We start from the raw sequence: 26,256 nt of genomic DNA, 5'->3' as shown, positions 1-26,256 counted from the left end.
CGCTGTGTAGATATAAAATAAAACCGTCTCGGATATATCTTGTCCGCCTCGACGTAACTTGGATGAACGTCGGTCGCAGTATGGCGTATGGATGAGGATCACTGCGCCGAGCCGCCGAGCCGCCGAACCTTGCGTACTACGTTAGTTTTTAGTCAACTATATACGATATATTATTTATTAATAATGTCTGTTTTTGTATAAATAATATACTCCGAGGATGTGCGCTCGATGTTTATTAACACGTGTACTTCACTCATAATTTCAGTTGCGTTTTTAAATGATCGTGCGTTTTGATTACTCGCTCACTTGACTCGCGTCGTACTGAATACCGCGACGGGCGCGACGGAGTGAAGTTGCCGCCGTTGCCGGCCGTTATTCTCTACGAGTTATTCGTCGTCATTCGTCATCGATCGATCATGGTGGACGGATCGGCTTCGAGTGGCGTCGCTAAGCGATTGATTAAGAAGTAATAATCTTTATTAACTTTCCTTTCAATCCTGTGCTATGATATCTAAATAGCGAAATATGAATTCGATATTCGTGCATTGATACTCGCGTTAGAACGCAAGATTTATTCGGTCGAAGAATCTATAGGAGTAGTCGACAAAGTAACGATAGACACGTATCTTCGTAACAATGCAAGATATCGCGAATATTCGGCTGCCGCGGATATTTATTGTTTTATCTTACAATATGAAATAACAATTGCCATAAATTAACGTATAGCACTTGCTGTTGAAGATGGTATATCTGGGTATATCCACGTACGAGTTTGGCTCGTAAATCAGGTTCGGCTCGGTTTTTCGTTCGTGGGTGGGATATATATATATGTCACGATGCCGAGCTCGGCATCAGACGATCGAGCCAAATTCGCATATTTTCCTTTCGTGCGTGGTGAAAAAACGTTCGAATCCGGCTCGCGAATTAAGCTTGCCGAGCCGAACTTGCGAGAAACTCGTACGTGGATGTGGGGATAGGCAAGTAGCAGGAGGGGGGGAGCTGGGAGCAAAGGCGCGCGGCGACACTTTTGGCGCGAAACTTTTTGGCGCGGCACTTTTGGCGCGTGAAGTTAACCGCGCGATTTACGAATTCCTTTCGCGTTTCGTTACGTGCTTCATAACGTCGCGAATGTGTGTCGTGATATCGTGCTCTTCTATTTCTCTGCTATCGCAATACGATTAAGTACGCGTTGCGTGCGATCGAGAGTATCGTACAAATAAGTGTCGCGCGAGCGTTATTGTATGCCGGTGATCGATGCGCGTTTAATTAATCTATTTTCGCGAACAGGTATTGTGTGAGTGCCACGAAGTAACGGCGACGAGGCCGACGAGGAGACAAGAGAGGAGGAGCAGGCCAGGGAGGCGTCGGGCAACGGCGGAGCAACCGCGAGGTGAGCATATTTCGTAATTTATTTTATTGTTTGTTATTGATATATAGAAGTAGATGTTGGCGCAGTAAAATGCACTTTTTTGGATTATTATAATATAATATAGCTAGTGTACGCCACATAATATACATGTCCAACGTATAAAATATTTTAGATATTTTGAGATTTCCAAAATATTTATTAAAGTATTTATATATAACAGTTAAATATATATATATATATATATATATATATGTATATAATATTTCAGATTGATAACTGTTTAAATTATATCTGCAGAAATAAATTTTTTCTTATCACATTTTATGCAAGTTTTATATCAACGAAAGTATTTTTTTTTAAATTGGGTAATTCTTCCATCTTCCATTATGTATTTGTCGAAATTATGAATAAAAAAGTTCCTGTGCGCAATAATTACTCTTCGACATATTGATTTAAACATTGTTTTAATTTAAATACGTTTATGTTATTTGTTATAGATCAACGTTGTGTACTGTAACTCCGCTGCTGCGCATCGTATCGGTAAATAATTAATTATTTTTTATTTTGGTATTTAGGTAATGGATTTATGAAAAAAGAATATATCAAAAATATGTTAGAAATATATAATTCTTTCCTGCGACAATTATTGGAATATAAATAAAATTTTCAAGAATAATAAATGCAGCAATAAGATATCTTGATACGTATATTTGTAAACTGTTTGATATCTGAATCTATTATTTATTCCTACGATTATATATAATTATTTAAAATCTAAAAGAAATTAGAATATCTCATAGATCCATTGCCTCGTGATGGATAAATTACATCTGCTAGAACAGATTATTGTTTATTGATATGTTTGAAAACAAATGCCTGGTATGAAAATCGTGTTTTTATTTTTGTTTTATGTTAAAAATATATTACTACGCATTTCTCTACTACGTACTGTGAGTTAGCTTTCATTTTAATTAAAAGTGGTGAATCGATGGAAACTATATTTTAAGAAAAAACTTCAACGACACGTTTATATTCTAAATTTTTAATTGTTTATTAATCTGTGTACAGAATTCTTATACTCATAAAAACAAAGTACTAGGAGAGTTTCATATTACATTTCTTATATACCTTTTTTGTGACGATTGCAATAAAATACAGATTGCTTAACGTAGCCGAGGTAGTGAGCACTTTTTTTATGTGCTACGATGCAAATAATTGGCTTAAATACTCTATCGGTGATTAGGGACATTTTGCATTAAGTGACCTAGGTAAAATATATTTCGAAATGCATTCATATAATTTTGTCATATACTATAGGTTTGCACATTTTTAATTAGGAAAAAAATTAACGCTATATAATGCAAGATTGACATCATAAATCCTCCTTTGTGACAACGCTTGTATTATTGTGATATGGTTAAATATTTTTCCTTATCTCAGTTATAAGCTCGTTTTTGTAGAGTCATATACAATGGAGAATTATTTTTGGGATACCAATCCAAATATTTTCAGAATTATAAAAATCCAAAGATCATATATTTGTAAGATTACAGGAAAATATTTACCAGCACTTACGTTAATAAAACCCACAAGAGGAGGATTAAATGCATCAATTTTGCGATAAAATCTGCACATACAATCGTATTAATATTAAAACTTATTAGCTATATCAGTTATTATTTCTCGTTATTAAACTGAAGTATATATTTAAACTGGTATACATATCTGTATCGTTACATTAATTCTTCGATACTGTAAAAATAATCTCATCACTTCTTAAACATATTCTTAGAGCTTACAGCATATATTTAAGTCTTATTTAACTATTAAATTTTTTATTAAATAATCTTCGTCGATATTAACCATTTCTTAACTGAATTGTTTTCAATAATAAAAAAGGAATTGTATTCCTGTAATTTGTCATAAAATATACAGAGTATTTTTAATAATGGCACAATTACTCATAAAAGTAAAATTAAATTATTAACTCTGCTTTATGTTTCATAAGTAATAGTATATTACTTACTAAACTTGTAGTAAATTAAATCATAAGATATTTGCAATATTAAATGAAATTAAAACTAATACAATTATTCAAAAACTGTTTCTGATTCACACTTTTTTTCTATTAATTTTTGCGCAGTTAAATTTTTTAAAAACAATTTAATAGAGACATAATATATATTATAAAATATTCTAAGATAGTAGCTAAATATATATATTCGTAAATATTGTAACCTCCAGTTCGCGCGTGTACTTAATTAAAAAGAAAAAAGTTTGAAATTATGTGTACAATTTTTCTGAGCTGCACACAATTATAATATAAACTTTTATTAAAGTTGTAATTTTTCAAATCGTAACATATTTTTTGTAATAGCCATTATGAGAGACGAAGTATGTTATTAAAACTTAAATAACAAATTAATATAAAACATACATTCCAACAACTTCATATGAGTTTGTAATCGTTTTCATAAAAATCTAACAGACTAACAGCTCAGAATTTTGAGAACGATCTATGATACATGTATTCAGATAACCGCGCACACTCATACATGCTTATACATATACCTGCGATATTTTCATAGTTGGGCCTTACAGAATTACTAAAACATACTCGTTTTCTTCTATGTTCACTTATTGATAGCTAACGCGCTCAATATTAACATTTACCGGATAGCGTTTGTTAACGCATTTAATCCGTTCTTATGTCGAGCAACGACATTAGCAGGAATTTGCGAGAAATGTTCTCGAATATACATCTCAGTATATTTGATCAATACTGAGATATCTTCAAGTTCTTTACAAAGTATATATGTTAAATATTAATCATCTCTGTACAAAATTAAACTAAATACTCTCATACATTACACATTACAACCTTGCGAATGTTCCAAATTGGAATATGTGTTATAAGAATGAAATTAACATTTTATTTTTCATGGAACGCATTTTTCATGAAAAATAACCTTTTTGGAATGCCTAAAAAAATGTTGTGATATCAAATTTGCTATTTTCACAAATTGCAAAAAGTACTTAATATTTTATTATTGTATTAGTTACACAGAACGGATTAGCTATACTCTAAAAATGATTACTATAGATGAGACTTTAATACATATACAATCTATGTGCTGACTTTATCGTTCGCCATTTTTTTCCAGTAAGATAAAATTATTAGATATTTTATTTATGACTAATCTGCGCAAATTATTGCGCTGATATATCTATATCCATAGTAAAGCATTGAAGAAATCGTAAATAGCAAATTTTTATCATACATAAAATAGATAAAATATATTATAAATCTATTACAAACTGCATACAAATTAAAACTATAGTAAAAATAATTTTCCAAAAATTGCACGCATTGAACATATAATTTAAGTGATAAGAAACTAAAAAATTGTTCCGCGACATATCATCCACATTAATACAGTTATCAAATAATATGCTATATGCAAATAATTGTAAGATCTGGATATTATGTTATACGAAATGTCGTAAATCTATTGCATTATTAGACTTCGCATTTTTGGAACTATACTGTACAACGACTTATTTTTTATACCACATACATTCATGATATCCACCCAAGATTCACAACAATCGACAATCCTTGATAAATTGGTTTGTCATATTCTTAAATCACTTTAGTTTTCACATTTATTCGTATATTGTTCGATATGACTTACGTGCATATGTTCACACGAACTTTCATACATGTCATCAGGAATATTACGAATTGTTAACAATGCAGTCAATAAACTAGAATGTTAAAAAAGATTGCAGTCTCAATGGAATGTAAAGTTGACTTTTTTTCATGAATATTAATATCAGAGCTTGATCACTCGTAATGCCTAAAAAAGTTCGCTATACTTTACTGGCAAAACTAACTGTAATGTTTCGCAAATAGTATAAATTGTAAATAGAGCATACATATCTGATACATACATACTTCTACTTTTTCTACGCACTTTACTTGCGTTGTCATATCATGCAAAATATATATGTCATTTACATTGTCATTTATCAGCAATGTATAGCGTTTCTTTGTTAGACTTATTAATTTCTATAACTAATTTACGTCATAAAATTCCATATTATTTTTATATCGGCAATGATGGTTGCAGTCCGTGTGTATACACATTAGTCAGATAATAGTAATTATCTATCAGCTACAGCATAATTATTCATCGTCTTGAATTGAGCGATGACCGAGATTATTCATGTTCGCTCAGACAACGCACATGAACTAATGACCAAAATATATCATGTGTCAGAATTAATCATAATAAACCATATATGCAATAATAAAATTAGCAAATTGGCTAAATACGTAACCTAGATTAATGAAGCATGTATAATATGAAATTGGCACCTAAAAATGCCTCGTCACGTTATCACCACGGATCATTAAATCCAAATATAATACATATATTCATCGCGCGTATTTAACATATTTAAAGTTAATCGATAATTCCTTTATTCTTTTAAATTATTTGGCCAACATTTTATCAGATAGATAACGAGTTTATTTACGATTGTCACCTCGGCCATTATTCATTATGTTTTTCAATAACAAAAACTAGAATAGACGCTATCGCGAGAAATAGAATATTTCCAAACCACATTGAAACTATCGCTGTCAAAACATGATACATAGGTCAATAAATGATATATCTATGTATCTAGATTTAGACAATGCTAAAACATTAACTAAAAAATATAATTTATCATCTAACGACGAAGGATAAGATTGCAATAATAAGCGTTGATATACTTAGGCTAAAACTATCTGCGGACGCACAGTGAAGATAGTCTTTGTGATAATATATGGAAGGTGGATGTTCGTCCCCTGGCTTACACCACTCGTCCCGTGCTTTAAATTCCGCCTAATATTAAGCAAATTCGGTTATCAAATTACATCTAGCTATATCTATTATGCAGTTCACATATTATAATAGATAATCTATTCATACCTGACAGATATCTCGGCAGGGGGGACAAATTAGAGCACCTTTATGCAACCAACCATTCTGCATAATTCTTATAATAATTTCCTGTCCAGCGTGATAACACGTATACGTATAATTGCCAACCTGAGGAAAATTATAAAATTGTCTCTTAATTTATTCATATTTAGATGCATTCTTATAAAACGAGAATTCTTATAAAATGAGAATTTTTATAAAATGAGAATTCTTATAAAACGGCCGTAATATTGCGTCGCAAGAAACTGACCATAATGTGTAGTCTCCCGGCTTCGCACTTATACAAGTAACAACCGGAACCCCAGTGTTGCCACTGACGCGCTTGTTTGCAAGTTCTCTCTTCCCACATATCATTAGTATGGTCAAAACACCTTGAATGAGGACCGTACTTCTCTAATGCGAAATTCTTGTCTGGGTCTAAAAGAAGGATGTATTTCAAGTGAATTATTCCGTTATTTCTTTGAAACGCACATGTAATGTGTGTTACTTACGCGGATTATTCTCCTCGTAAAGACAGTGAGAACCCCTGACTACTATATTCCGCGCTCTCCACGTGAATTCTTGTATGTAAGGACAGAAATCTGCCAGAGATACCGACCCGCCGTAGTATTGTTCTTCTCCCGATAGTACGTGGGGAATTGAATCAAAGTTCTGCAATGGAAGAAATCGTCAATTGAGATTCTTCACATACCACGAATATTCTCATGTCGTCGATGTAACATCGTCTATGTAGACATTCTGTTTGTACGCGTATCTGCTTTAAAATTTCAATAGATTACTAGATATTTCTTACTTGGTATTTCTTGGGTAGCGGTTGCGTATGTTTCACCAGGTTACACAAGGCCACTGAACTCCGATCGTCCGTACATTCGGTCTGCAATGGGTCTTGTTTCACTTTGTTGCAAAAAGGATGTATCGACTTTCCTCTGAAATATTTAAATATTCTCATATAATCATCGCGCGGTTTATTTTTGCTAAATATCTCGGTGTACTCACGACAACGGGGATGATTTAGTGGATATCCATTCCTTGCAGGATTTCATGGCGAAATTGCATCCTAGATTTTTCCCCCAACCTAGCTCTTGCGCCATCGAATAGTTGGCGCTGTACCAACCAGTATCTTCCATAAGAGCAAGCGTTATCCTCGAGTAAACTGGATTTTGCGTGTGCGTCCCTGTCATGGCTTCGTTCTGAATAAACGGAAAAACCAATCTATGTTAGCAAACGTTACTTACAAATTTTTTATTAAAAAATTCGAACGTGAGAACATGTGATTTTACACAGTAAATCTATCATACTTTAGTATTAGATTAGAATAATAATATAATTATATTATTATTATTATTATTATTATTAATCAATTTAATTTATATTATTATTATTAATAATCGATTCAAAAATTAAAATAATGCAAAAATCTATTTTATTTTCTACCACGGAAGCTTGAAATTCTTGGTCGAATATCATTGCGCGCACCGCATGTGCGACGAAGAGTAAAATCGACGACATATATATTCAACATTACGCACCTCAAACACGCGTTTCTCCCAATGTGTTAGGGCTGTGCCATCCTCGCCCTGGTCTTCCAATTCCGCGCCCTCGAGTTCCGGGCAATTGAAGTGCGCTTGAACCTCGGCGCGGACCCGAGGCGTGACTATCATTTGCATGGTCCTCTCCACGTAACCGCCGTGCACTTGCCAGCGAGGCCTGACCACGGTTTTGATCGTGTTCTCGCTCCACTGGTGCGTTTGTAACCTGCCCGAAACGAGTATCGAACGTTATTAGCATATTCTGATTTAGTAGTCGAGAGCTACTGCTGTCGTCCAGTATAATAATATCTTTGCTATGACATCATATATCATACGAGCGCATTCCCGAATGTATCTCGCTCGCAATTGAATCAGACTTTGAATAAATTACCATCCGCGAAAAGGCAAACAATAAACAATAAACAAAATAGCAGAAACTCTTTGCCATTGGAGTTTTTAACTCGCTACAAAATAGAAAGTCATAGAATAATTTAAAATCTGCATGTACTTTGAACCATAGTCTCGAAATTTTTATCAAAATTATTCAGATATTTTTTCGATTATTTTTTTTGTTATGCTTTTTTTTCTATACAATAACATAACATATATTATTTTTTTAAACCCTCGCGCCTCGATTTATATTAACGACAATCATCGTCCGCAACGTATTAGGTAATCAAAAAAGTTCGTGTGATTTTTTAATTAAAAATTTCAAGTTGATGCAAATGTAAACGAATTGTTTCATCACTCACGTAAAAAAATTTAAGAACGTACTTATAAACGTTATTCTAGCATTGTTTTTAACCGCGATACATCTTCATTATCCATATAATGGAGGGTCTTCCTGCACCGACAAAGTGGTGCATTTTCAAGTGATTCATCTCTAGAAGCAAGTTTTTTAAACTATTTCTGTGCATTACGTTCGTTTACCACATCTTTTCCAAATGCACATATCTTACGAGCCGCTTCTGCAGTCTTCAAACCGAGTTTAAATTCATAAAGCAAACAAGCCCGAATTACACCAGGCTTGACTGATATTTTAAAAAGGTTTAAACTCACAAAAAAAAAGAATACGCACTAATGTAAGTCAAAGTTTGCCGGTTGATTGACATATATGCCTTATAACGTACATAAAAACTTGCGCTCTGCAAATATAAGATAAAATAATTCATTGCAGTGAGCTTTACCGAAAACCGCACAAACTTTTTTGGTTACTTAATATTTATTATGTGACAAGTTGAATATCTTAGTGATTTTGCGCACGATAGATAAATACGATTATTTTCAATTTCTCTGCTTCTCTCTCTCTTTCTCTCACATAGGCGCGTTTTCTTTCTCTTCGTCTGTCTCCTGTGTAAAGTGATTGATGTGATACGTCAGTGAAACGCTGTTTTCGACAACGCGAGCGGTCCCTCCTCTATCAGATTTCAATATGACGGATGAATTTGCGAATGGCCATTTTGCCAGGGACTCGCGAGCACGAGATAAAAAATATTATTACGCTTAAGCGTCAATAAAAAATCGCTCAGCGTATCTCATGTACACAATTGCTAGAGGCACAGAAACGGTGTATACTGTGATAGAACGCGAGTATAGAAATCGAATGTAACGTGTCGACCGTGAGAAAAAAGTGTCAATCTCACATTATGAAATATCGAAGAAAATTAAACGCGTTGTAAACTTTATTTCTTGTTTATGCGCACGCTTTTAAATCTCATCGAAAAGCTTTTTGAAATTAATTCGCGACAAATCGCACGAGCTGTAAAAGTATCGATTAGTATATTTTATGTTGCCTTTTTTATACGTTAATTTGTTATTACAATTTAAAGTAGTGATATCGCCATTTAGATCAAATTCAAATGCATGAATAATGCAAATAATTTGCATTTATATAAAATAGCTAATTAGAACGGATAAGAACCAATGTAAATGTGTAATTAATTAGCACTAAAAGCTCTCTCTCAATAGGTATCCTTCAATAAAAACAAATTGTGTCAGACAAGAATAGTATTGGGATATATATTCCCAATTATGTCAAAGAAAGCAGTCGTTAACAATTGCGAAACGATAAAGACAAATGTACCTCTATTTTTTTCACAAACAATTACATCTCATATCGCCGTATCGTGTTATAAGGTCTGTATCATGTTGAAATCCAAGATTACATTCAAGATCCTCTCTCACCTTTCTATCCTTCTGCCTCTCTACGTGCGTTGCTGCAGATTAATGTAAACCTTAAACGTAAGAGGATCTTCGTGGAGATATTCAAGTGCGGTAGGCTGAGAACGCGCGAACTCACGAGTAGATAGATAACAGGAGATAAAGAGAAACGCTGGAATTTGTAACAGAGAATGCGCAGTCTGTGACACGGAGCAAAAATAGATGGAAAGAACGGGTAGAAATGAGAGGTAGCGAAAGACGACGGAGGATAAAAAGGACTGTGACGAACAGGGAACGAGCAGTTATTTCCGACAAAAATCTCAGTCTCTCGATTTAAGTATTGGGACGTTGTCGAGAAAGAATCATAGAATTCTCTGGCAGAAAGTTCCTGAGAGTTTAAGAAGTTCCGCATACATTACCAAGTGGCTTCATAATTCTCTAATGCTATGCAATGCGATGAGTGATGTTCTATTAAAGGAAGAGAAAGAGAAGGAATTCTATCTGCACCAACATTCGAAACGCAAATCAGCGCGATAATTCATGAGATCAGCTGAAGAAACCAGACACACTTGGAGAAACGCGCCGAGAACATACTGGAAAATTATACGCCAGAGCAAGCGTTAGGAAGAGACTTGTGAAGAACGCCAAAGTCATTCCTAAAATAATCTATTATAGTCCAGAATGCCGTGGATCTGTTGCCGGAATTTCGTGATTCAAAGTGGAAAGACGTCGATTTTCACCACTTGAACATAGACCCGAGCGAAACAGCGAATTGGGAAAGAGAGTTTGAGAGAGAACATGAGAAGTAAGTACAAGAGTAGCGAAAAGTAACGGATGGAAGACGGGGGAAACAGACAGAAGGGTACGCGTGAAGAAAGATCGTATGGGGAAGAGGCTCGCATCTGCCAACGATAGAAGCCAGTTCGTTACGGTCCGTCGACTCGTATAGAACGGGATACCAGGAATTTTCCAATTTTAAAGGCAGATACACCGTCAGACAATCGTAAAGGTGGGAGAGAGAGAGAGAGAAGAATGGCTAACGCATCGTAGTCGAGTGATAAAATGACGAACAAAGCAAAGTATCTGTTTCTCTCTTTCTTTCTCATTATATTGAAGCGGAGTAACAATTTCTGCAAAATTGAGTGTGAAAAATTCATTTATAAAAAATTTACTTATGAAAAAATATTCACTTATCTTCGAGAAGTAGAATATAATATGAATAATATAATATATGTGAATATTCGTAATATATAATATATAATATGAATATTTACTTATCAAAGAAACAAATTCGTTATATTCAGCTAATTGAAAATTGTATCGATAAATAAAAATTATCGCGTGAAAATAATTACATTAAGTATGAAATTAGAAATATGAGTTTATTCGACAACAGTATTATTTTTTATTTAGGTACTCAATATTTGTGTAATACTAATTTCTATTCGAGGAATCGTTAATATTATCTTTATGCTAAACTCTGTCCGTTGGTAGAAATTTATATAAAGATAATCGATAGATGATATGACATTTTTTGATGTCACTCTAATGAGAGTATCAGAGAGTACATCCCTTAATTACCGTTAATTACCTTCATTGTATTTGCGATCAAATTTGAAGTATATCCTCATATTCGAGAAATTATTCATCATACGGGCTAATTTAATTTCATACTCAGTGAACGAACTAATATAATTTGCCCGTCTTTTATGCGCGGTAATAAAGGAATTTTTACGTAAGACGTACAAAAGGCATCGCAGAACGTACTTTTCATTAAGGGGTGGTTTTCCAGTATCGCTTCTTCTAGGCGTCCTGGGCTCACCATTCTCGTCTCTGTAGAAAGCGTATAAGCTCACAGAAAATCCTAAAGCGTGCAGGATCTCGTGTTTAACGGTGCTGAGCAACGTTTCCAACTCCTGCGGTTTCGTGCTGATGCTTCCCGGGCATAGATTGGCATGACCAGCTATCGGCCTGGAAACAATTTAGTTCGCTTCAGCCACCGCGAAATATTCTTTATTATAATTATAACGTATAATCTAGAAATTGTATTAGTTCCATTATTATTTCCTTGGAAAATATACAGGAATTCTTTAAGATGTTTGCAAGATAGACACTGGAAAGTTAATTTGCATATAGACACAAGAGAATATTTTCCGCGAGGGATATCTAGATCGATATTAAAGCTGTGTAATGCTATATGTTACGTAAAATGTTTTTTTTACACTCGAATATTCCAAGGATTTTTCCATAAGCAAGCGGCAACGGAACGCACGAATATCGTCGATCTATCACGATCGGACGTTGTGCGAATAATAAAATTCGCGCAACGCCATTTACATCGACCGTGGTACGACGTGCGCGACGTATGTACTTGACAGACAAATTTAATCTACTCAATATGCGTTCACGTTTCAGCGGAGTCATAAAGTTAGACGTCAAATCAGAGAACGTCGAGTTTTGCTTCTGCAATTTTCAATTATAAATTCGGTTCTGTAAAATATTTCCTCAATTGCAAACGGTTTCTTCTAAATAATCAATAAATTTAATAATTGAGATCTAATCAATAAATGGATCTGTTCTTTACGTATAATCCTATCGATACGACTGTAGCAACTATATATGTATAGAAACAGGATTAAAACAATTTAAAAACAAAGATAAATTTAAATAAACGAGCCGTTTGATATTTAAAAATAATTCGCTGTATAAACAAAATAAAATATATCGTTTTAATTAAAATCATTAATATGAAAGTTCGCCATTGTTAAATCGCTCGCCTCGTACAAACAACCTCTCTTATAAATCTTGTCAAATATTTAATCCGACGTTCTCATGAAATATATTCATGCCAGATGGTGTTTGCCTTCGTCTCTACCCTCTCTGTTCATACAAATAGCTAAAATTGCACATGTTTCAATCATGACGCGCACTTATTCAATGTATTAATGTATTATTAATGACGTTCTCCAATATCGTATCTCAAAATATCGCGAAAACTAAATTCACGCTACTACTAATAATGGTGATAAATAATGGTGATAAATATATTTTTCACTTTATACAATATGAACTCGTAATTATGTTAAAATGTCTGTTTGTATTTTTTACTTCGTTATTAATGACAATATTAGTGACAATAACAAGTAAAACTTTTATATATATAAAAAATATTATAGTACTAATTATAAATCTACTATAGGTATATCTAATAAAAAATTGTTAATTATTGTTTCTATTGACTAATTAAACTAATAATTCGGACGTACCGATCTAAGGCTGCTTCCTGTTGACAATGAGCAGCATAAGCTACTGTTAAACCCTTATGACATCTCTCAGTCTGCATAGCGGATACATAAAAGACAAAATCGGCACCGTCGATTCCCGGACCAGCTATACTCCCTTCAGCTATTCCGCAATTGTGTCCCGTCCCGTTGCACGTTCTGCAAACCTATATAGAAAAGCACATTTAAAAAAGACATAAAAAGACGTACAGTAATTAGTGAAAGCACTGTTGTTACTTGAAAGTTTAAAGAGATCAAACAATCAAGCAAATCAAGCAATTTTTGATTTCGGAATAATTATCAGTTAGATATGAAAAAAAATTTCGCATCTTTTGATCGTTGACGTCAAGAATTTTAAAATGAAGTTATAAACAACCTTACTTATCTGAGTGTCAGATAAAATACTGTAAGGAAGATTGCATTTTATAAGCGACGAAGTATCCGGAAACATTAACGCTGACGAACCGGAGCAGAATCGCATTACCGTCAAGACACCTTCGGCGAGGAGGTAAATAATTTTACGCCGTCAGCGAATACCGTCAACAACAAGGGTGATGACGCCCTCGCCCTAATAAGTTATCCGACACCAATTCGCCTCTCAGGGCCACTCATCAATTAGCGCCTCTCGTTTCCAGGCTGCTGTCGTTAAAGCACATCCCCTCAGTACGAGTCTCGGTAATCGATCAAGATGAGGTGTCAATGAAATATCGTATCTCTTATTTCGAATATACGAGATTTACGTAAAAATATAGATATTCTGTCAACTGTCGCAATTATAGTCTGTCATTTCTCATAAAAAGACAAAATTTCTCTCAACCAAATTTTATTTCATATATTATAAGCACTAAATTCGCAGTTAATATTTACTATTAATTATACACGAGTAGATTCATTATAGTAATTATAATTGCTAATATAAACTACATATATATTGTACATTATTGTAGTATTGTTAAAATTCTGATAATTATAAATTTAGTAAATCGGAATTTTCTAAAATAATTATAACAAATTTTGATAGGAAATATTAAAATATTATTCAATATTAAAAATTCCGGATTGAAAAAGCATCCGATGCTGTATTTATATGTATATCCAACGAGTAAATAATGAAAAATGTTCAATTCTTAATATATCTCTCAGGATTTATTTCGTTTATACATATTAGTCTAATTTTGACATTTTGTGTTATTAAATTTAGTCCTAAATTAAATTATTACTGCTCATCGATCATTTAATACAAATGAAATAAATAAAATAAATACTGACGTATTAAAATTCACACACATATATACACATATAATGTAATCACTAATGTTAAATATAAATTCCCGTTTCTTATACTAAATAATTGTCAAATGGAATCACAATAATTGTTCCCTTAACGTAAATAAAAAATAAATCATTCAATGGTTATATAGTACGTATATGTACAGACAGAGAGAATGAAATACAAAATATCCCCAAAAACACATTCTATTTTTCTATAGCTTATGAATTCGTTAGCAGATTTTTAATCGATTATTCTTTTGAGAAAAATTTAAATGGGTGCCATTTACTCTTACAATTTTCAATTGTGGAATATTAAACTAAATATTAAAATAAATGTTTATATTTAAAATTAATTTTACAAAATAAATTTTTTTCTAAAATATAATTATGATTTTTAACCACTTTACATCGTAAACAGACAAATAAATTGTCATTTCCTTGTGATTCCCCAATGTCCAAAATACCAATGCCAATGTTCGATCTACTTCTTTGACTGGCTCCAATATTTATTGCACGGTTTAACTCGGTTTAGACAACTTATCGGGTAATTACTTACGTCAAGATGGTCCTCCGGGACGCGTACTTCACCGCACATAGTAACAGGACGGCAAGTATCTATACAGTGTGTGTGGTGGTCCTTGACGAAAACTTGACTACTCTCACATTTCCTGCAAGCATACCGAGTTGTCGGAAATTATTCGCGGAAATAAAGCTCGTCAGAATTAGATTGTGAAATATCGCGTTTCCGCAAGCGCACCAAAATACCGGAAATTGCTCATGGAAATAAAGTTTGTCGGAATAAAATTATAAAATATCGCGATGTTAAACTCAACACACGCAACGAAATTGTTCAACGTTGTTTAATATAAATTCTTGACGTAAATTAACTTGACTTCTTATGGGACATTTATTTCGCAAACATTCTATATTCTGCAAATACAGAAATTTCAATATACATAAATTCCCATAAGAATTATATGTGTCCTCTCTATATATCTATTTATATTTGTTTCAATATACCTTCAGTAAAAATGTTTCATATTGTATTCGCATAGAGATCTCTCCATAAATACAACTTGTTCTGAAGGGGGAAATAACTATCAAGCCTTACAAGTGAGAAAAATAAAATTTTATTTTTTCTTTCTATTGGACACGCTCTCTGCAAGAACTTACGCGGAATTATTAGCCGTTACTTAAACGAAAGCACCTGAGGAAGTCAGATAAAATTACGGATATTAACGAAAGAAAACCAGAAAAAAATGGAATCGTTTTAAATACAAAGGAACATAAAATATTTACAAAGATGCGCATTACATAAAACAGATTAACTAGAAGAAGATTAACTTAAATTAACAGGAATATAGTAACACTAACTCAATTACGGACATTTTTATATGCCGAATATTAATTTACGTTATTATTATCTTCTCTCATCCGTATTATTTCTCAAATATATATTTCCAAATATGTAATTTAATTAAATAATGTACCTGTGTGTGAAAACGTTTTCATACATGCACGTGTCAATAAGTATTTAAATGAAAGAGAGCTTCAGATTAATATTCTATTAAAGTTTAGGTACTTGAAATTAGGTCTTGTGTAAACGTGCTTGTAAATTAATACAGCACGATAATATTGACGTGGTATTACAATGAAGCTGACTATAGACTTCACACTCTTCTCTTTTTTTCCAAAGTACTATATACCCTCGCGTTTTTTAATGGTATTATCTGACGAGAGCACGACTGCAACGCAGCTGCTTCGGAATATCCCGACAGAACTGAAATGGCTATCGTAGAACAACGATGTTCCATCGACGCTGGACGATATCGACCCACTAGTATATACTTTTATAAGGTAAAAGTGGATACGACTATATCAGATACGATGGCGTTACCAGCAAGCAAGGATAAAGAGGGCTCTAGAGAGAGGTGAGCACTAAAGAGAAGGTGCACTTCGCTAAATAAACGTTGTGACACAAGCATGTTCGACGTCTCTGATAAGAAGACGTTCTCGTTGATGTTGCATTAAAATTGAAAAGAGGAACAATAATAATGCACCACCCGCTAGTGTATTTCTTCGTAAAAATGGAAATTTGTTAATAAATTCCGGCAGAATGTAAAGAATACACGTGATTATATATATCGCAAGCTTGATTAAATAGAGAATAACGTGTTATCTAAAAACGATTTTCATGCAAATATTCTTTATGGATACGTATGCTTTTTGTTCGTTTAATTGATATTTTTGTTGAAACAGATGCATTAATTATATTCTGACAACATTACGCATAAAATATCAAAGTCATGAAAATATCATGAATATTAAATTTACTATAAATGATTACAATATACACAATATATATTTCAAGCTATATCAAGAGAGGTGGGGAGAGGAGGGGGGGGATTAACCAGATCTGATATCATGAACGGACTGGTTAATTTTCACCGAACAATATGCGGATAACGTCAGCGTCCGATATTATGCGACATTGATCACTGCAAATTGGATGAAAGACCGAGGGAATTAATTAATGTCATATTAATAGTGAGAAAAATATCTATTATTAAGCGCTATGTAATGTAAACCATATAACTTGCTGACGTGCAAGTTTTATACAAAGAGAAAAAGAGATTAATTTTCCAGTAATTTCACTAACCGTTAACCATATTAATCGTTAATCGTACTACGTTACGTGTAAATCCAAAAGACTTGAATTGTCTACTAAATCTGGGCTTTACGGTTTCGAGAGGTGCATGCCAAACGTATAAGTTGCTAATCGGATCATGTTCCGGCCGAGCTGATTTAAGTAAAACCACGTAAGATAAAATAATTTTCTAATTTCACCGAGAAATTCCAAATTTGGATAGGGACATCTGGTTATTCGAAATATTTTCAGAGAAAAGCTATTCGGCATGTACCATCCACCGCAGTGAAAATATTTCTCGTGTTTCGGGATCATGATGTATAAGTCTTTCAATTTTTTGGAATTTATGATTTCGATCTCATGTAACGCCGAGCTTCGAAATCGACCACGTAGTCCCATATAAGAAGGAACGCTGTCCGTAAATAGTACAGCAGTTTCCAAGCAATTTACTGTTCCGTTAAGAGTATCCTCTGGCTTCTTCTTCTTCTTCTTCTTCTTGTGTTCGTTCCGAGGAAGGTACAAGATCTTCGTAGAGAAAACGAAGGTGCGACTTAAACCGTTTCTCTATTGCCGACGCGAGATACATTCTTGTCAAGATAGAATCTCACAATTTCGGGGACTTCGCAAAGTCGGCTCGATTTCGCTACTGGTTTTTTATGAAAATTATTCGCATTTTCTTTTCCCAAGGGAAGTAAAATACTTCAAAATGTCTACTTATAATGGCAAGCATGAAATGATGAATACAAAATATTAAACTTATTTTTATCTTGATAATTTTTTCTTTTTTATTTAATATAATTCGATCTCTTTAAAATAACAAAATAAAAAAAATTCCTAAATTACATTTTAGCAAAATAAAGTAATAGATATTTATCATTTAATTTATAGAGTAAAGTTTAATAAAATTTCAGTCTGCATGCTAATTATATTATAAATAAAATCAAAGAGACGTTTAAAATCTCAAATCGATATTCATCGATCGAATCAAATTTCGATTAGGATTGGATTTTGGTAGCCTAATAATATTATTCTCGTACAAGGCAAAAAAATGTATGAGAATAATATTATTAGGTTATTCTCGTACTAAGGCGAAAAAATGTATGAGAATAATATTATTAGACTACGAAGTCCTGATCAAAATTGGCGTTTTCTCTAAACTGATTGTATATCGTAGCGGTCTTTTCACTTATTTCACTTATTAATATTGATATTGATTCTATTCTTTAGAAAAAGTGTAATTGTACAATAATAGACTAGAAAAGTAAATTATTCATTCTTTCGTAATAAAAATTTTTTAATTTATACGTGAGATATGGGACAAAAATAATTTTTGTATAATCATATCATGTCTAATGCTCATTTATTAAAACTTTATTTGAAGCGCATTTATTGTGTTCTCTCTTTCATGTTCGAGACGATAGCAATTTATTTCATAATAATTGCCTCATATTTGCCTAACGTGCAAATTTAATCCAACGTGGAAGCGCGGGTTTACAGAGTTAGCGCTTAATCCCTTCGGGATGACGATTGATCCCACCAAAATGACGTTCGATCCCATCTAAATACACACATATGTACAAACGATGAGTAAGCGAAAACCTTCTCTGCTACGGTAATCAGCGATACGTTATATTGATAAACGGAAATATATATATATATATAACGCGAATCATATCGTATTAATATTATACAATTATTATATATAAAGTTTATATAATATTCATATAAAGTTTATTTTACCTTTGCTTTAAAAATTAATATTGATATTATTCCTAGTATCAAAATTATTAAAATGTGACAAAACTTTAACGTTACCGAAAGAATGATAACATTCCCTTTAAATCCGAGATTTTCTGCATTTTATCATGCTAAAATTTTCTCAAACTTAACTTGCTAATTAAGAATGACATCTATACTACATAAATATTACAGATTGCAAAAGTGTTTGATCATGCAAACGCGATTTTATACTAAAAGCATAAAGACTATCCGTAGCTTCTTTGATATCCAAATTTTCGAAATTCGGGAATACTTTCCGGCGCGATGGCGAGGACGAAGACGCTGATGGTGACTTCTAAAAAACTTTATCGTTCAGGTAACTTAAAGGAGTCCCGAGCACTTTGAAAGCACCACTCCGCTGCACTTACTCGGAACACGTAATGCCGTGAGTACGGATTTGTTGCAGTGACACGCTTTCTGCATTACCAAGAGCTCGTTGGGTACCGACACCAACCCAACATCCTTCGGTTCCTCTAAAGACGTATAACAGCTGGTGGAAACCACATGATTCACAGTTATCATGTGGTCGAACAAAAAAAATCAGATAAAAATTAACACGATTTTTAAATCTATAAAGATGTACGTGTTGTTTCCAAGTATATCTATGTTTAAGGGTTATAATTTTTTTATGTTCTTTAAAAAAAAATCTTTAACTGTCTATAGCTTATAAAAAGGATTTCAAAATGATTAAAGATATACTCGTTCTAAATATAATATAATATAAAAGTTTCAAAATTTAATTTTAATTTTTAATAAATAATATAAGTTTCATTGGCACTATTATAACGCGCAACCGCAAGCTCTCACGGCATTCAAGTGATAATGTTCTTCACTTAGCGCTCAGCCCTTTGTAGAGAACATAGCAAGAGATAAAAGCAGAAGGCGTTTATATGCGCCTTATGCAGTTTATATGTATACACGTTATATGTAAAACTGTATATATGCATATATATGTAACTGAGAATGCTCATTTTCCTTTGAAAACGGAAATCCGTTATATTCGTCTTCTTCCTGCATCCTTTCAGCCACTCTCTAAATATTTTCGAGTGAAAATTTGACTCTTGGCTTGAGTGAATGCACTATCAACTCTTCACAGAGTGACTTTACACTTATTTTCACTCGATTCGAGTGAAATCTGTGACTCGAACTATAAAGTGAAAATAATCTTAATTATTCTCTCGAAGTGTCGGAGTGAATTGTGGTACGCTGGTTCCGAGCAACTCGGGTCGAGTGAAAATTTACTTGAACCGAATGGCTCAGTTGCGTAGCCCGCGCAAGAGACGTGCCATGTTACAATGTCGGGCTTACGTGATGTATATTTGTGTTTATACCTAAAGATTTCGAAGAATTGTGGATATTAGTGCGTGGATTTTGTGAATATCGTGTTAAAAGACGAACATGTTTCCTAAGGTTGATATAACCTCACCACACGGCATTTCTATCTATTATTTTCGAACGTTGATTAGGTTAATTTGCTAAGGCCTCCCATAAAACCGTCCGTCGCCGCCGACGACGAGGGTGCAGCCGGTCAGCTGATCGCCCGGGCATCCAGTATCGCCTGCACGAAGTTGTCCGTGTAGTGTTGCTGAAAGACCTTGACGGCCTTCCACAGACCCGAGATGCCCGGCTTCTGACCCTCGTACACCCGGGTGCTCACCGTCAGGCTCGTCACCGACGTCGCGGTCATGCTTGCACGGTGGTGATTCCGCGGGCACAGATCGTAGCCGCGACGGCTTCGCGACGCCTCCCCGTGGATGGGATCGTCGTGCATCGTGTCCTGATACCGACGAAGAGCCTCCTCCTCGCGTGCGACCGCATTGCAACTCACGGCTTCCCGATTCGTTTTTCCTTAAACTAACTATTAGTTAGTTTACCAATAGGTTGGAACAACTGGGCCTTAGCAAATTAACCTAACCAACGTTTTAAAATAACAGGTAGAAATGCTATGTGGTGAGTCTTAGGAAACATGTTCGCCTTTTAAGTAAAACTTTACTCTAAGAACGAGCGAACAGCAAAATCAGACACCTGAAGAAGGCACTCTGATCGAGTGCAAGTTTTCACTCAAATACACGAGTCAAATTTCGCTCGAGCGCGCGAGTGATCTAATCACTCGACAAATCGAGTCAATATTCACTCAATAAGATATGTTCCATTTTCACTCTTTGCTCGAGTAAATTTCCACTCGATTAGAGTGATATTTCACTCGAAAAAATTTAGAGAGCACAATAGTACCTTATATTCTCCTTCGTTGCTGTAGTAAAGAGTGTTAATGCAATTCTAAAGCTACTTTAGTAAATGTGTAACCATCTCTTTTCCGCGAAAATTTAATTTAATTCGTATTTATATTCGTTGAATTTTTCGTATCGGCTTACAGTCGCGCTTTCATGCATATATTGTTCACATTATGATGTCTAGGTTAATTAAACTATCTGTTAAAATGCTGGGAATGGATAATTCACGTGTATTTGTCGTGCAATTTTAATTCGAATTTCAGTAGACGAGATTGTGAGACTAGAAATTTTATCGAACTCATAATAATATGACGATGTATTCGAGAGTCGCCATATATTAACCATGTAAAGGTATAACTGCTCGAACACTGCTACATATACTCGTAAATTTTGCACAGATATATAGTAAAGTAACGAAGAAGTTAAAGACGAAGAGTACTTAAGAGAGAAACTTCTCCAAAAACGGCGGGTAGTCATCGCTCTGAATGGCACACCTTGCCCGTCTGACATATAAAGCGGCATACTACTTGCGCGTACAGATCCTTCATTGACGATGAAGTAGATGGCCGAGCACGCAGTACGCCCGCGCGCGCGTGACCGAAGTCAACAGCAAAACAAGCTACTGCGGCCTACGGGTCAAGTAGTGTATTCTCGTACGTGATCAGCCTATACCACTAGGTAAATGTTGGCGGATTCCAATCTTGTGGTAGGTAAGTTCGCGTTAACACTGACCACTAAAGACCACCTTAAAGTAAACCTACCAATATGGAACACTGAGTACATTATTAATTTTCGAAAACCCTTCCAACCCTTCGTACGAGGATTAAATTGGCAATGAGTTAACTCCAAAAATGTTTCAAAATTGATTGTCGAAAGTGACGGATAATTAGAAAGGCTGCCGGTGATAGTAATAAGGGATGAAAATAAATAAAATAAATACAGACTCATTGAAACAAAGAGATTAATGCCGACTCGTCAATTATCTCATACTTTTTGTTGAAACGACAATAGTTTTCTCGATAGCAGGCAAAATTGAAACATTAAGTAAAAAAACATAAAAAGCGAAAGAAGAAAAACGCAAAGTCTTTGTCGATCGATTGCTGAAAATATCGATAAAATGCTGCTAGACTGCTATATGTTCAAGTTTTCTCTTCCAAGAATAGAGATTGTAAATTAAAGGCGAGACAATAATCAATTTTCACATTAATAAAATCACATTTAAAAGTTATTTTTTATTATTCATCCAAATTCTCCAATTTGGATTTATATATCCGAAGATTAATTATATACGAACTTCACATTTCTGTTAGCGAGCTACAATTCTAAACATTGACGCAAGAATATCATGCTCCAGTTTCGTTTTATACACTTCATTACCCATTTAAAACTCTTACGTTGAAATTTTTTTATATACGTCTGTTGGCAAATATCGTGTAAAAAAACCGCAATAAGTAGATAAGTAGATAAGTAGATAACGTAAATAAGTCATCGTGGTTTGCGGCTGAAGTAAAGAGTGTTGACATTAATTAGAGCAGTATACGTCATTATCCCTTTTCAGTAGCCTGCGTTTCTCGCTTCTCGTTTCTATCGCGTCTGCATATTCCGCGTTACGAATAGCGGGGACGTGACGTCGCCAGTATATGAGCTTGAAGAATAGATTGGTCCCCTTCTAATTATGCCTCTTTAATGTATTTACGAGGGTCGGTACACGAAAGTAATGCCTTCTAATTTTTTTTCTTTCAAATCTGGCATTATAGAAAATTTTGCGTTTCACTGAATTGTTACCTGAAGTCTCTAGTTGCGCTATGTTAAGTGACGTTGTGATTAGTTACGTGAGTAGTGTGTCACACGAGCAATTCAAACTGGTGTGTGTTTCAAATATGCGTATAACAGACAAGAGCGATGATTGAATTTCTTGCCGTGGAAGAAATGAGTCCTATTGAAATCCATTCACATTTCAGAAATGGTGTTATCATGAACATTTGAAACGCGAACAGATTTCAATGGCTGCGTTCAGCAGAAAAAACACCTCAGTGCAATCTGATTTTTTAAAATGACTGATCCTTGCCTTTAGTTCGTGTAGAAACGAATCATAAAGAATCATTGCGCACTCATTGAGCTGTTTTATTCATTGAATGCAGCCATTGGAACTCATTTCTTCCAGTAAGAAATTCAATCATTGCTCCTGTTTGGTACGCATGTCTAAAACACACACCAGTTTGAACTGCTAGTGTAACACAGTCACGTATAACTGATCACAATGCCACTCAACATAATGCAACTTAGAGACTTCAAGTAACAACTCACAATCAGTGAAAAGTGAAACGCAAAATTTTTTATGGTGCCAGATTAACAAAAAAATTAGGAGGCATTATTTTCGTACCAACCCTCGTATTTGTAGACACGTGCGTAGACGAGGCACACACACAAATTTGTCAAAATGCTTACATTCATTTCCGAACAAACTATATGAATTTCAAACACAAGATTCAGATTAGAACCCTTTAAAAATATCTAATAACAAGATGAAAACATATGCATATTACTTATTGATTTTATTATGATAATCCATATCATTATGAAGTAATTTTTTTATATATTCAGAATCGATGAGATATTCTATCAAAAAAATTTGGAGTATTTCGGGGGAAAATCATTTTATTTATTCCGATAGATAACAAATAATACTGATAAGTATTATTAAGAAGTAAACTGAGTTTTAATTAATATCCAAAATTCGTTCGCACATTAATTAAAATATCCTCAAACGCTCGATATAAATTGCCAATCAGTATGAAAATCTGCGCTAAAAAAAGTCATATCATTACGAACGAATATAATTAAGATGATTCAAGCAACGTGCGAGAGATGGGGGAGATCCAATTACAATGTGATCTGTTAACGCACTCGAAGTTCACTAATTATCCTTTGTAACCTGTAACCTTTTGATACTGCATACTTAAAGTGTAGCCGACGCTAAGAAAAATTTTCAAAGCTGCCAGCTAATAATTAATTTTCGTGCAATGTCGACGTGACAACGAAAAAAGCTCTTTCATGTAGCGACGTCACACAAGGGCACTTTAAAAAAGATCGCGCCGTAGCACGGATACCGAATATATAGTATTTCGTTAATTAGCTAGCATTAAAGCGCACCTCTTTCAAAAGGACAATAGTACATTGTTTTCTCCGGCGCGAACGTCTTAGAAAATGTGAAAGTAAGAACGATCATATTTACGAGGCATAAGATGTCCTTTTGAAGGCGTTTCAGAAAGGTTGGCTAAAGCCATTCATAATTTAAACTTCTCGCAAATCTCTTTGATAGCTTGCTAAATTTATCTTTGTCGAGTTGATACGTTGATGAACGTCCTTTGATATTTTTGCTAATTAGCTTGAGTAAAACCACGTCCCAGTCAAATAATACGTCATTATTTATTCCTAAATTAGTAGCAACTTAGCGACGTTTCATTATTCGATAAATTGAAAATTAATTTAGCGAGTTACGCGCCTGCCGTAAAATCTCGCGGATGAAAATATTAACTTTTGCTCGCAGAACACCTTTTAATAGGAATTCTACGAATGGATATCGGCTGCTTATAGCGCAACTTTTCAAGAGAGATAAAAACTTGTCTACCGTAACATTTTCCAAGAACTTTGCCACCCTACTGAGACGTAAGGCGAAAGCAAAGTTTCCATATTACTTGCCGCTTCGAAGGGATTCTAGCAACGAGCTCGATCAATCTAGAACTTATTTGCGCTTAAGGAGCAGTACCTACACGAAAATGTTTTATTGCTCATTTTTATTGCTGTATTTAAGTAAAATGCGATGTGACAATTTAAAAAAAATATTTTTTTAATTTAAATTGATTAAATTTCAAACCGTTTGTCTAATGCTAATTTAACTAATAATAATTAAAATTATAAATCCACTTTGAATGAGAAAATAAAGTAAACGATTATACTATTAAATTCTCTATACACGGCAACAATCGGAGCAGGTTTGAGTTATTTAGAATGTCACTACGGCTGAACCGCCTTTAACCCTCGTCAATTTTTTGAAACGTTACACAGAGGGAGATCATTGTTATCGGAACACAACGTGAAAGTAAATTTTGCGCTCGTCTGTTGCGAATAATGGATTCGCGAGAGCGGAGGGCTGCATCAACGGTGCCGGGAGCTTGTACCGATAGCGAGTATCGCGCAGATACTCACGGGAGCCTTTTCAGCGGGGTATTATAGCCGGGGGATATTTATGAATCGAAGGAAGAGGATCCCCGGAAATCCTGCAGGAGATGCTATCCCATCCTATCCCGTGGCGCTATCCCATCCAGTCTCCCGTAATCCCTATTGGATCCGCCGAGGTTGATAAAGGAAAACCGTATGGCGTAGAAGAGAAACCGTGCTATAGGCCGTTCGAACACGTTGTCGTTCTACGCTGATGCCATGGTAGCGTAGCCATTTTATTGAATGCATATACTAAGCTTCTACAAAATCGAACTGATCGCGAGTGGTCGAGTTTGAGAATAAATCCTAATTTTATGAGATAGACAGCTAAATAGATAAAGAGAAAAAGAGATCAATATCAAATAATTTGCAGCATGTTTTAAAATTAGATACGTCGTACAATTATCAAATTTATTATTAAAAATCCAAAAACGTACATATTATACTTTCACATTAAAATATATTTAAAAATTTTTCATATTCATGATTTAATGAACGTATATATTTTTGAGACATCTCGTAAACAACACAATTATTAAAATATTAATACAATTATTAATAGAGCTTTCATAATTATTTGTACGTTGCTATTTTTATGATGAATATAAGTGTGTTACGTCTATTATTGGAGAATAGACTGTATTCTAGTAAAAGAATGTTCGATCGCAGTCACAAAACTGGCGCGACGAATGTGTTGTACCAGATTTGACGCAACGCGAGCAGATTGCGCGATGCAACGGCAAGGTTTCTTTGACAATTTGCCAAAGCGGCGT

General features: G+C 34.2%; 1 protein-coding gene across 1 annotated transcript in view; it reads right to left on the bottom strand.

Annotated features, from left to right (window-relative positions):
* Positions 1-3,540: 3,540 nt before the first annotated feature.
* LOC112464739 (leishmanolysin-like peptidase) overlaps positions 3,541-26,256 on the bottom strand; it is a 259,428-nt gene continuing 236,712 nt past the window's right edge. Inside the window, exons 5-14 of the mRNA XM_025031897.1 lie at positions 15,162-15,273; positions 13,319-13,500; positions 11,820-12,023; positions 7,893-8,118; positions 7,360-7,553; positions 7,157-7,289; positions 6,855-7,014; positions 6,614-6,780; positions 6,352-6,471; positions 3,541-6,264 (exon numbers count right to left, since the gene is read on the bottom strand). Coding sequence (XP_024887665.1) covers positions 6,106-6,264; positions 6,352-6,471; positions 6,614-6,780; positions 6,855-7,014; positions 7,157-7,289; positions 7,360-7,553; positions 7,893-8,118; positions 11,820-12,023; positions 13,319-13,500; positions 15,162-15,273 — 1,657 coding nt within the window. The 3' untranslated portion in view covers positions 3,541-6,105. The remainder of the gene's footprint in view (positions 6,265-6,351; positions 6,472-6,613; positions 6,781-6,854; positions 7,015-7,156; positions 7,290-7,359; positions 7,554-7,892; positions 8,119-11,819; positions 12,024-13,318; positions 13,501-15,161; positions 15,274-26,256) is intronic.

Source organism: Temnothorax curvispinosus, unplaced genomic scaffold, assembly GCF_003070985.1.
Source record: "Temnothorax curvispinosus isolate PA1 unplaced genomic scaffold, ASM307098v1 QBEX01001498.1, whole genome shotgun sequence".
In the NCBI taxonomy this organism is placed as follows: Eukaryota; Metazoa; Arthropoda; class Insecta; order Hymenoptera; family Formicidae; genus Temnothorax; species Temnothorax curvispinosus.
The sequence above is the reverse complement of the archived record's forward strand: the minus strand, read 5'-3'. Positions and strand labels throughout refer to the sequence as shown.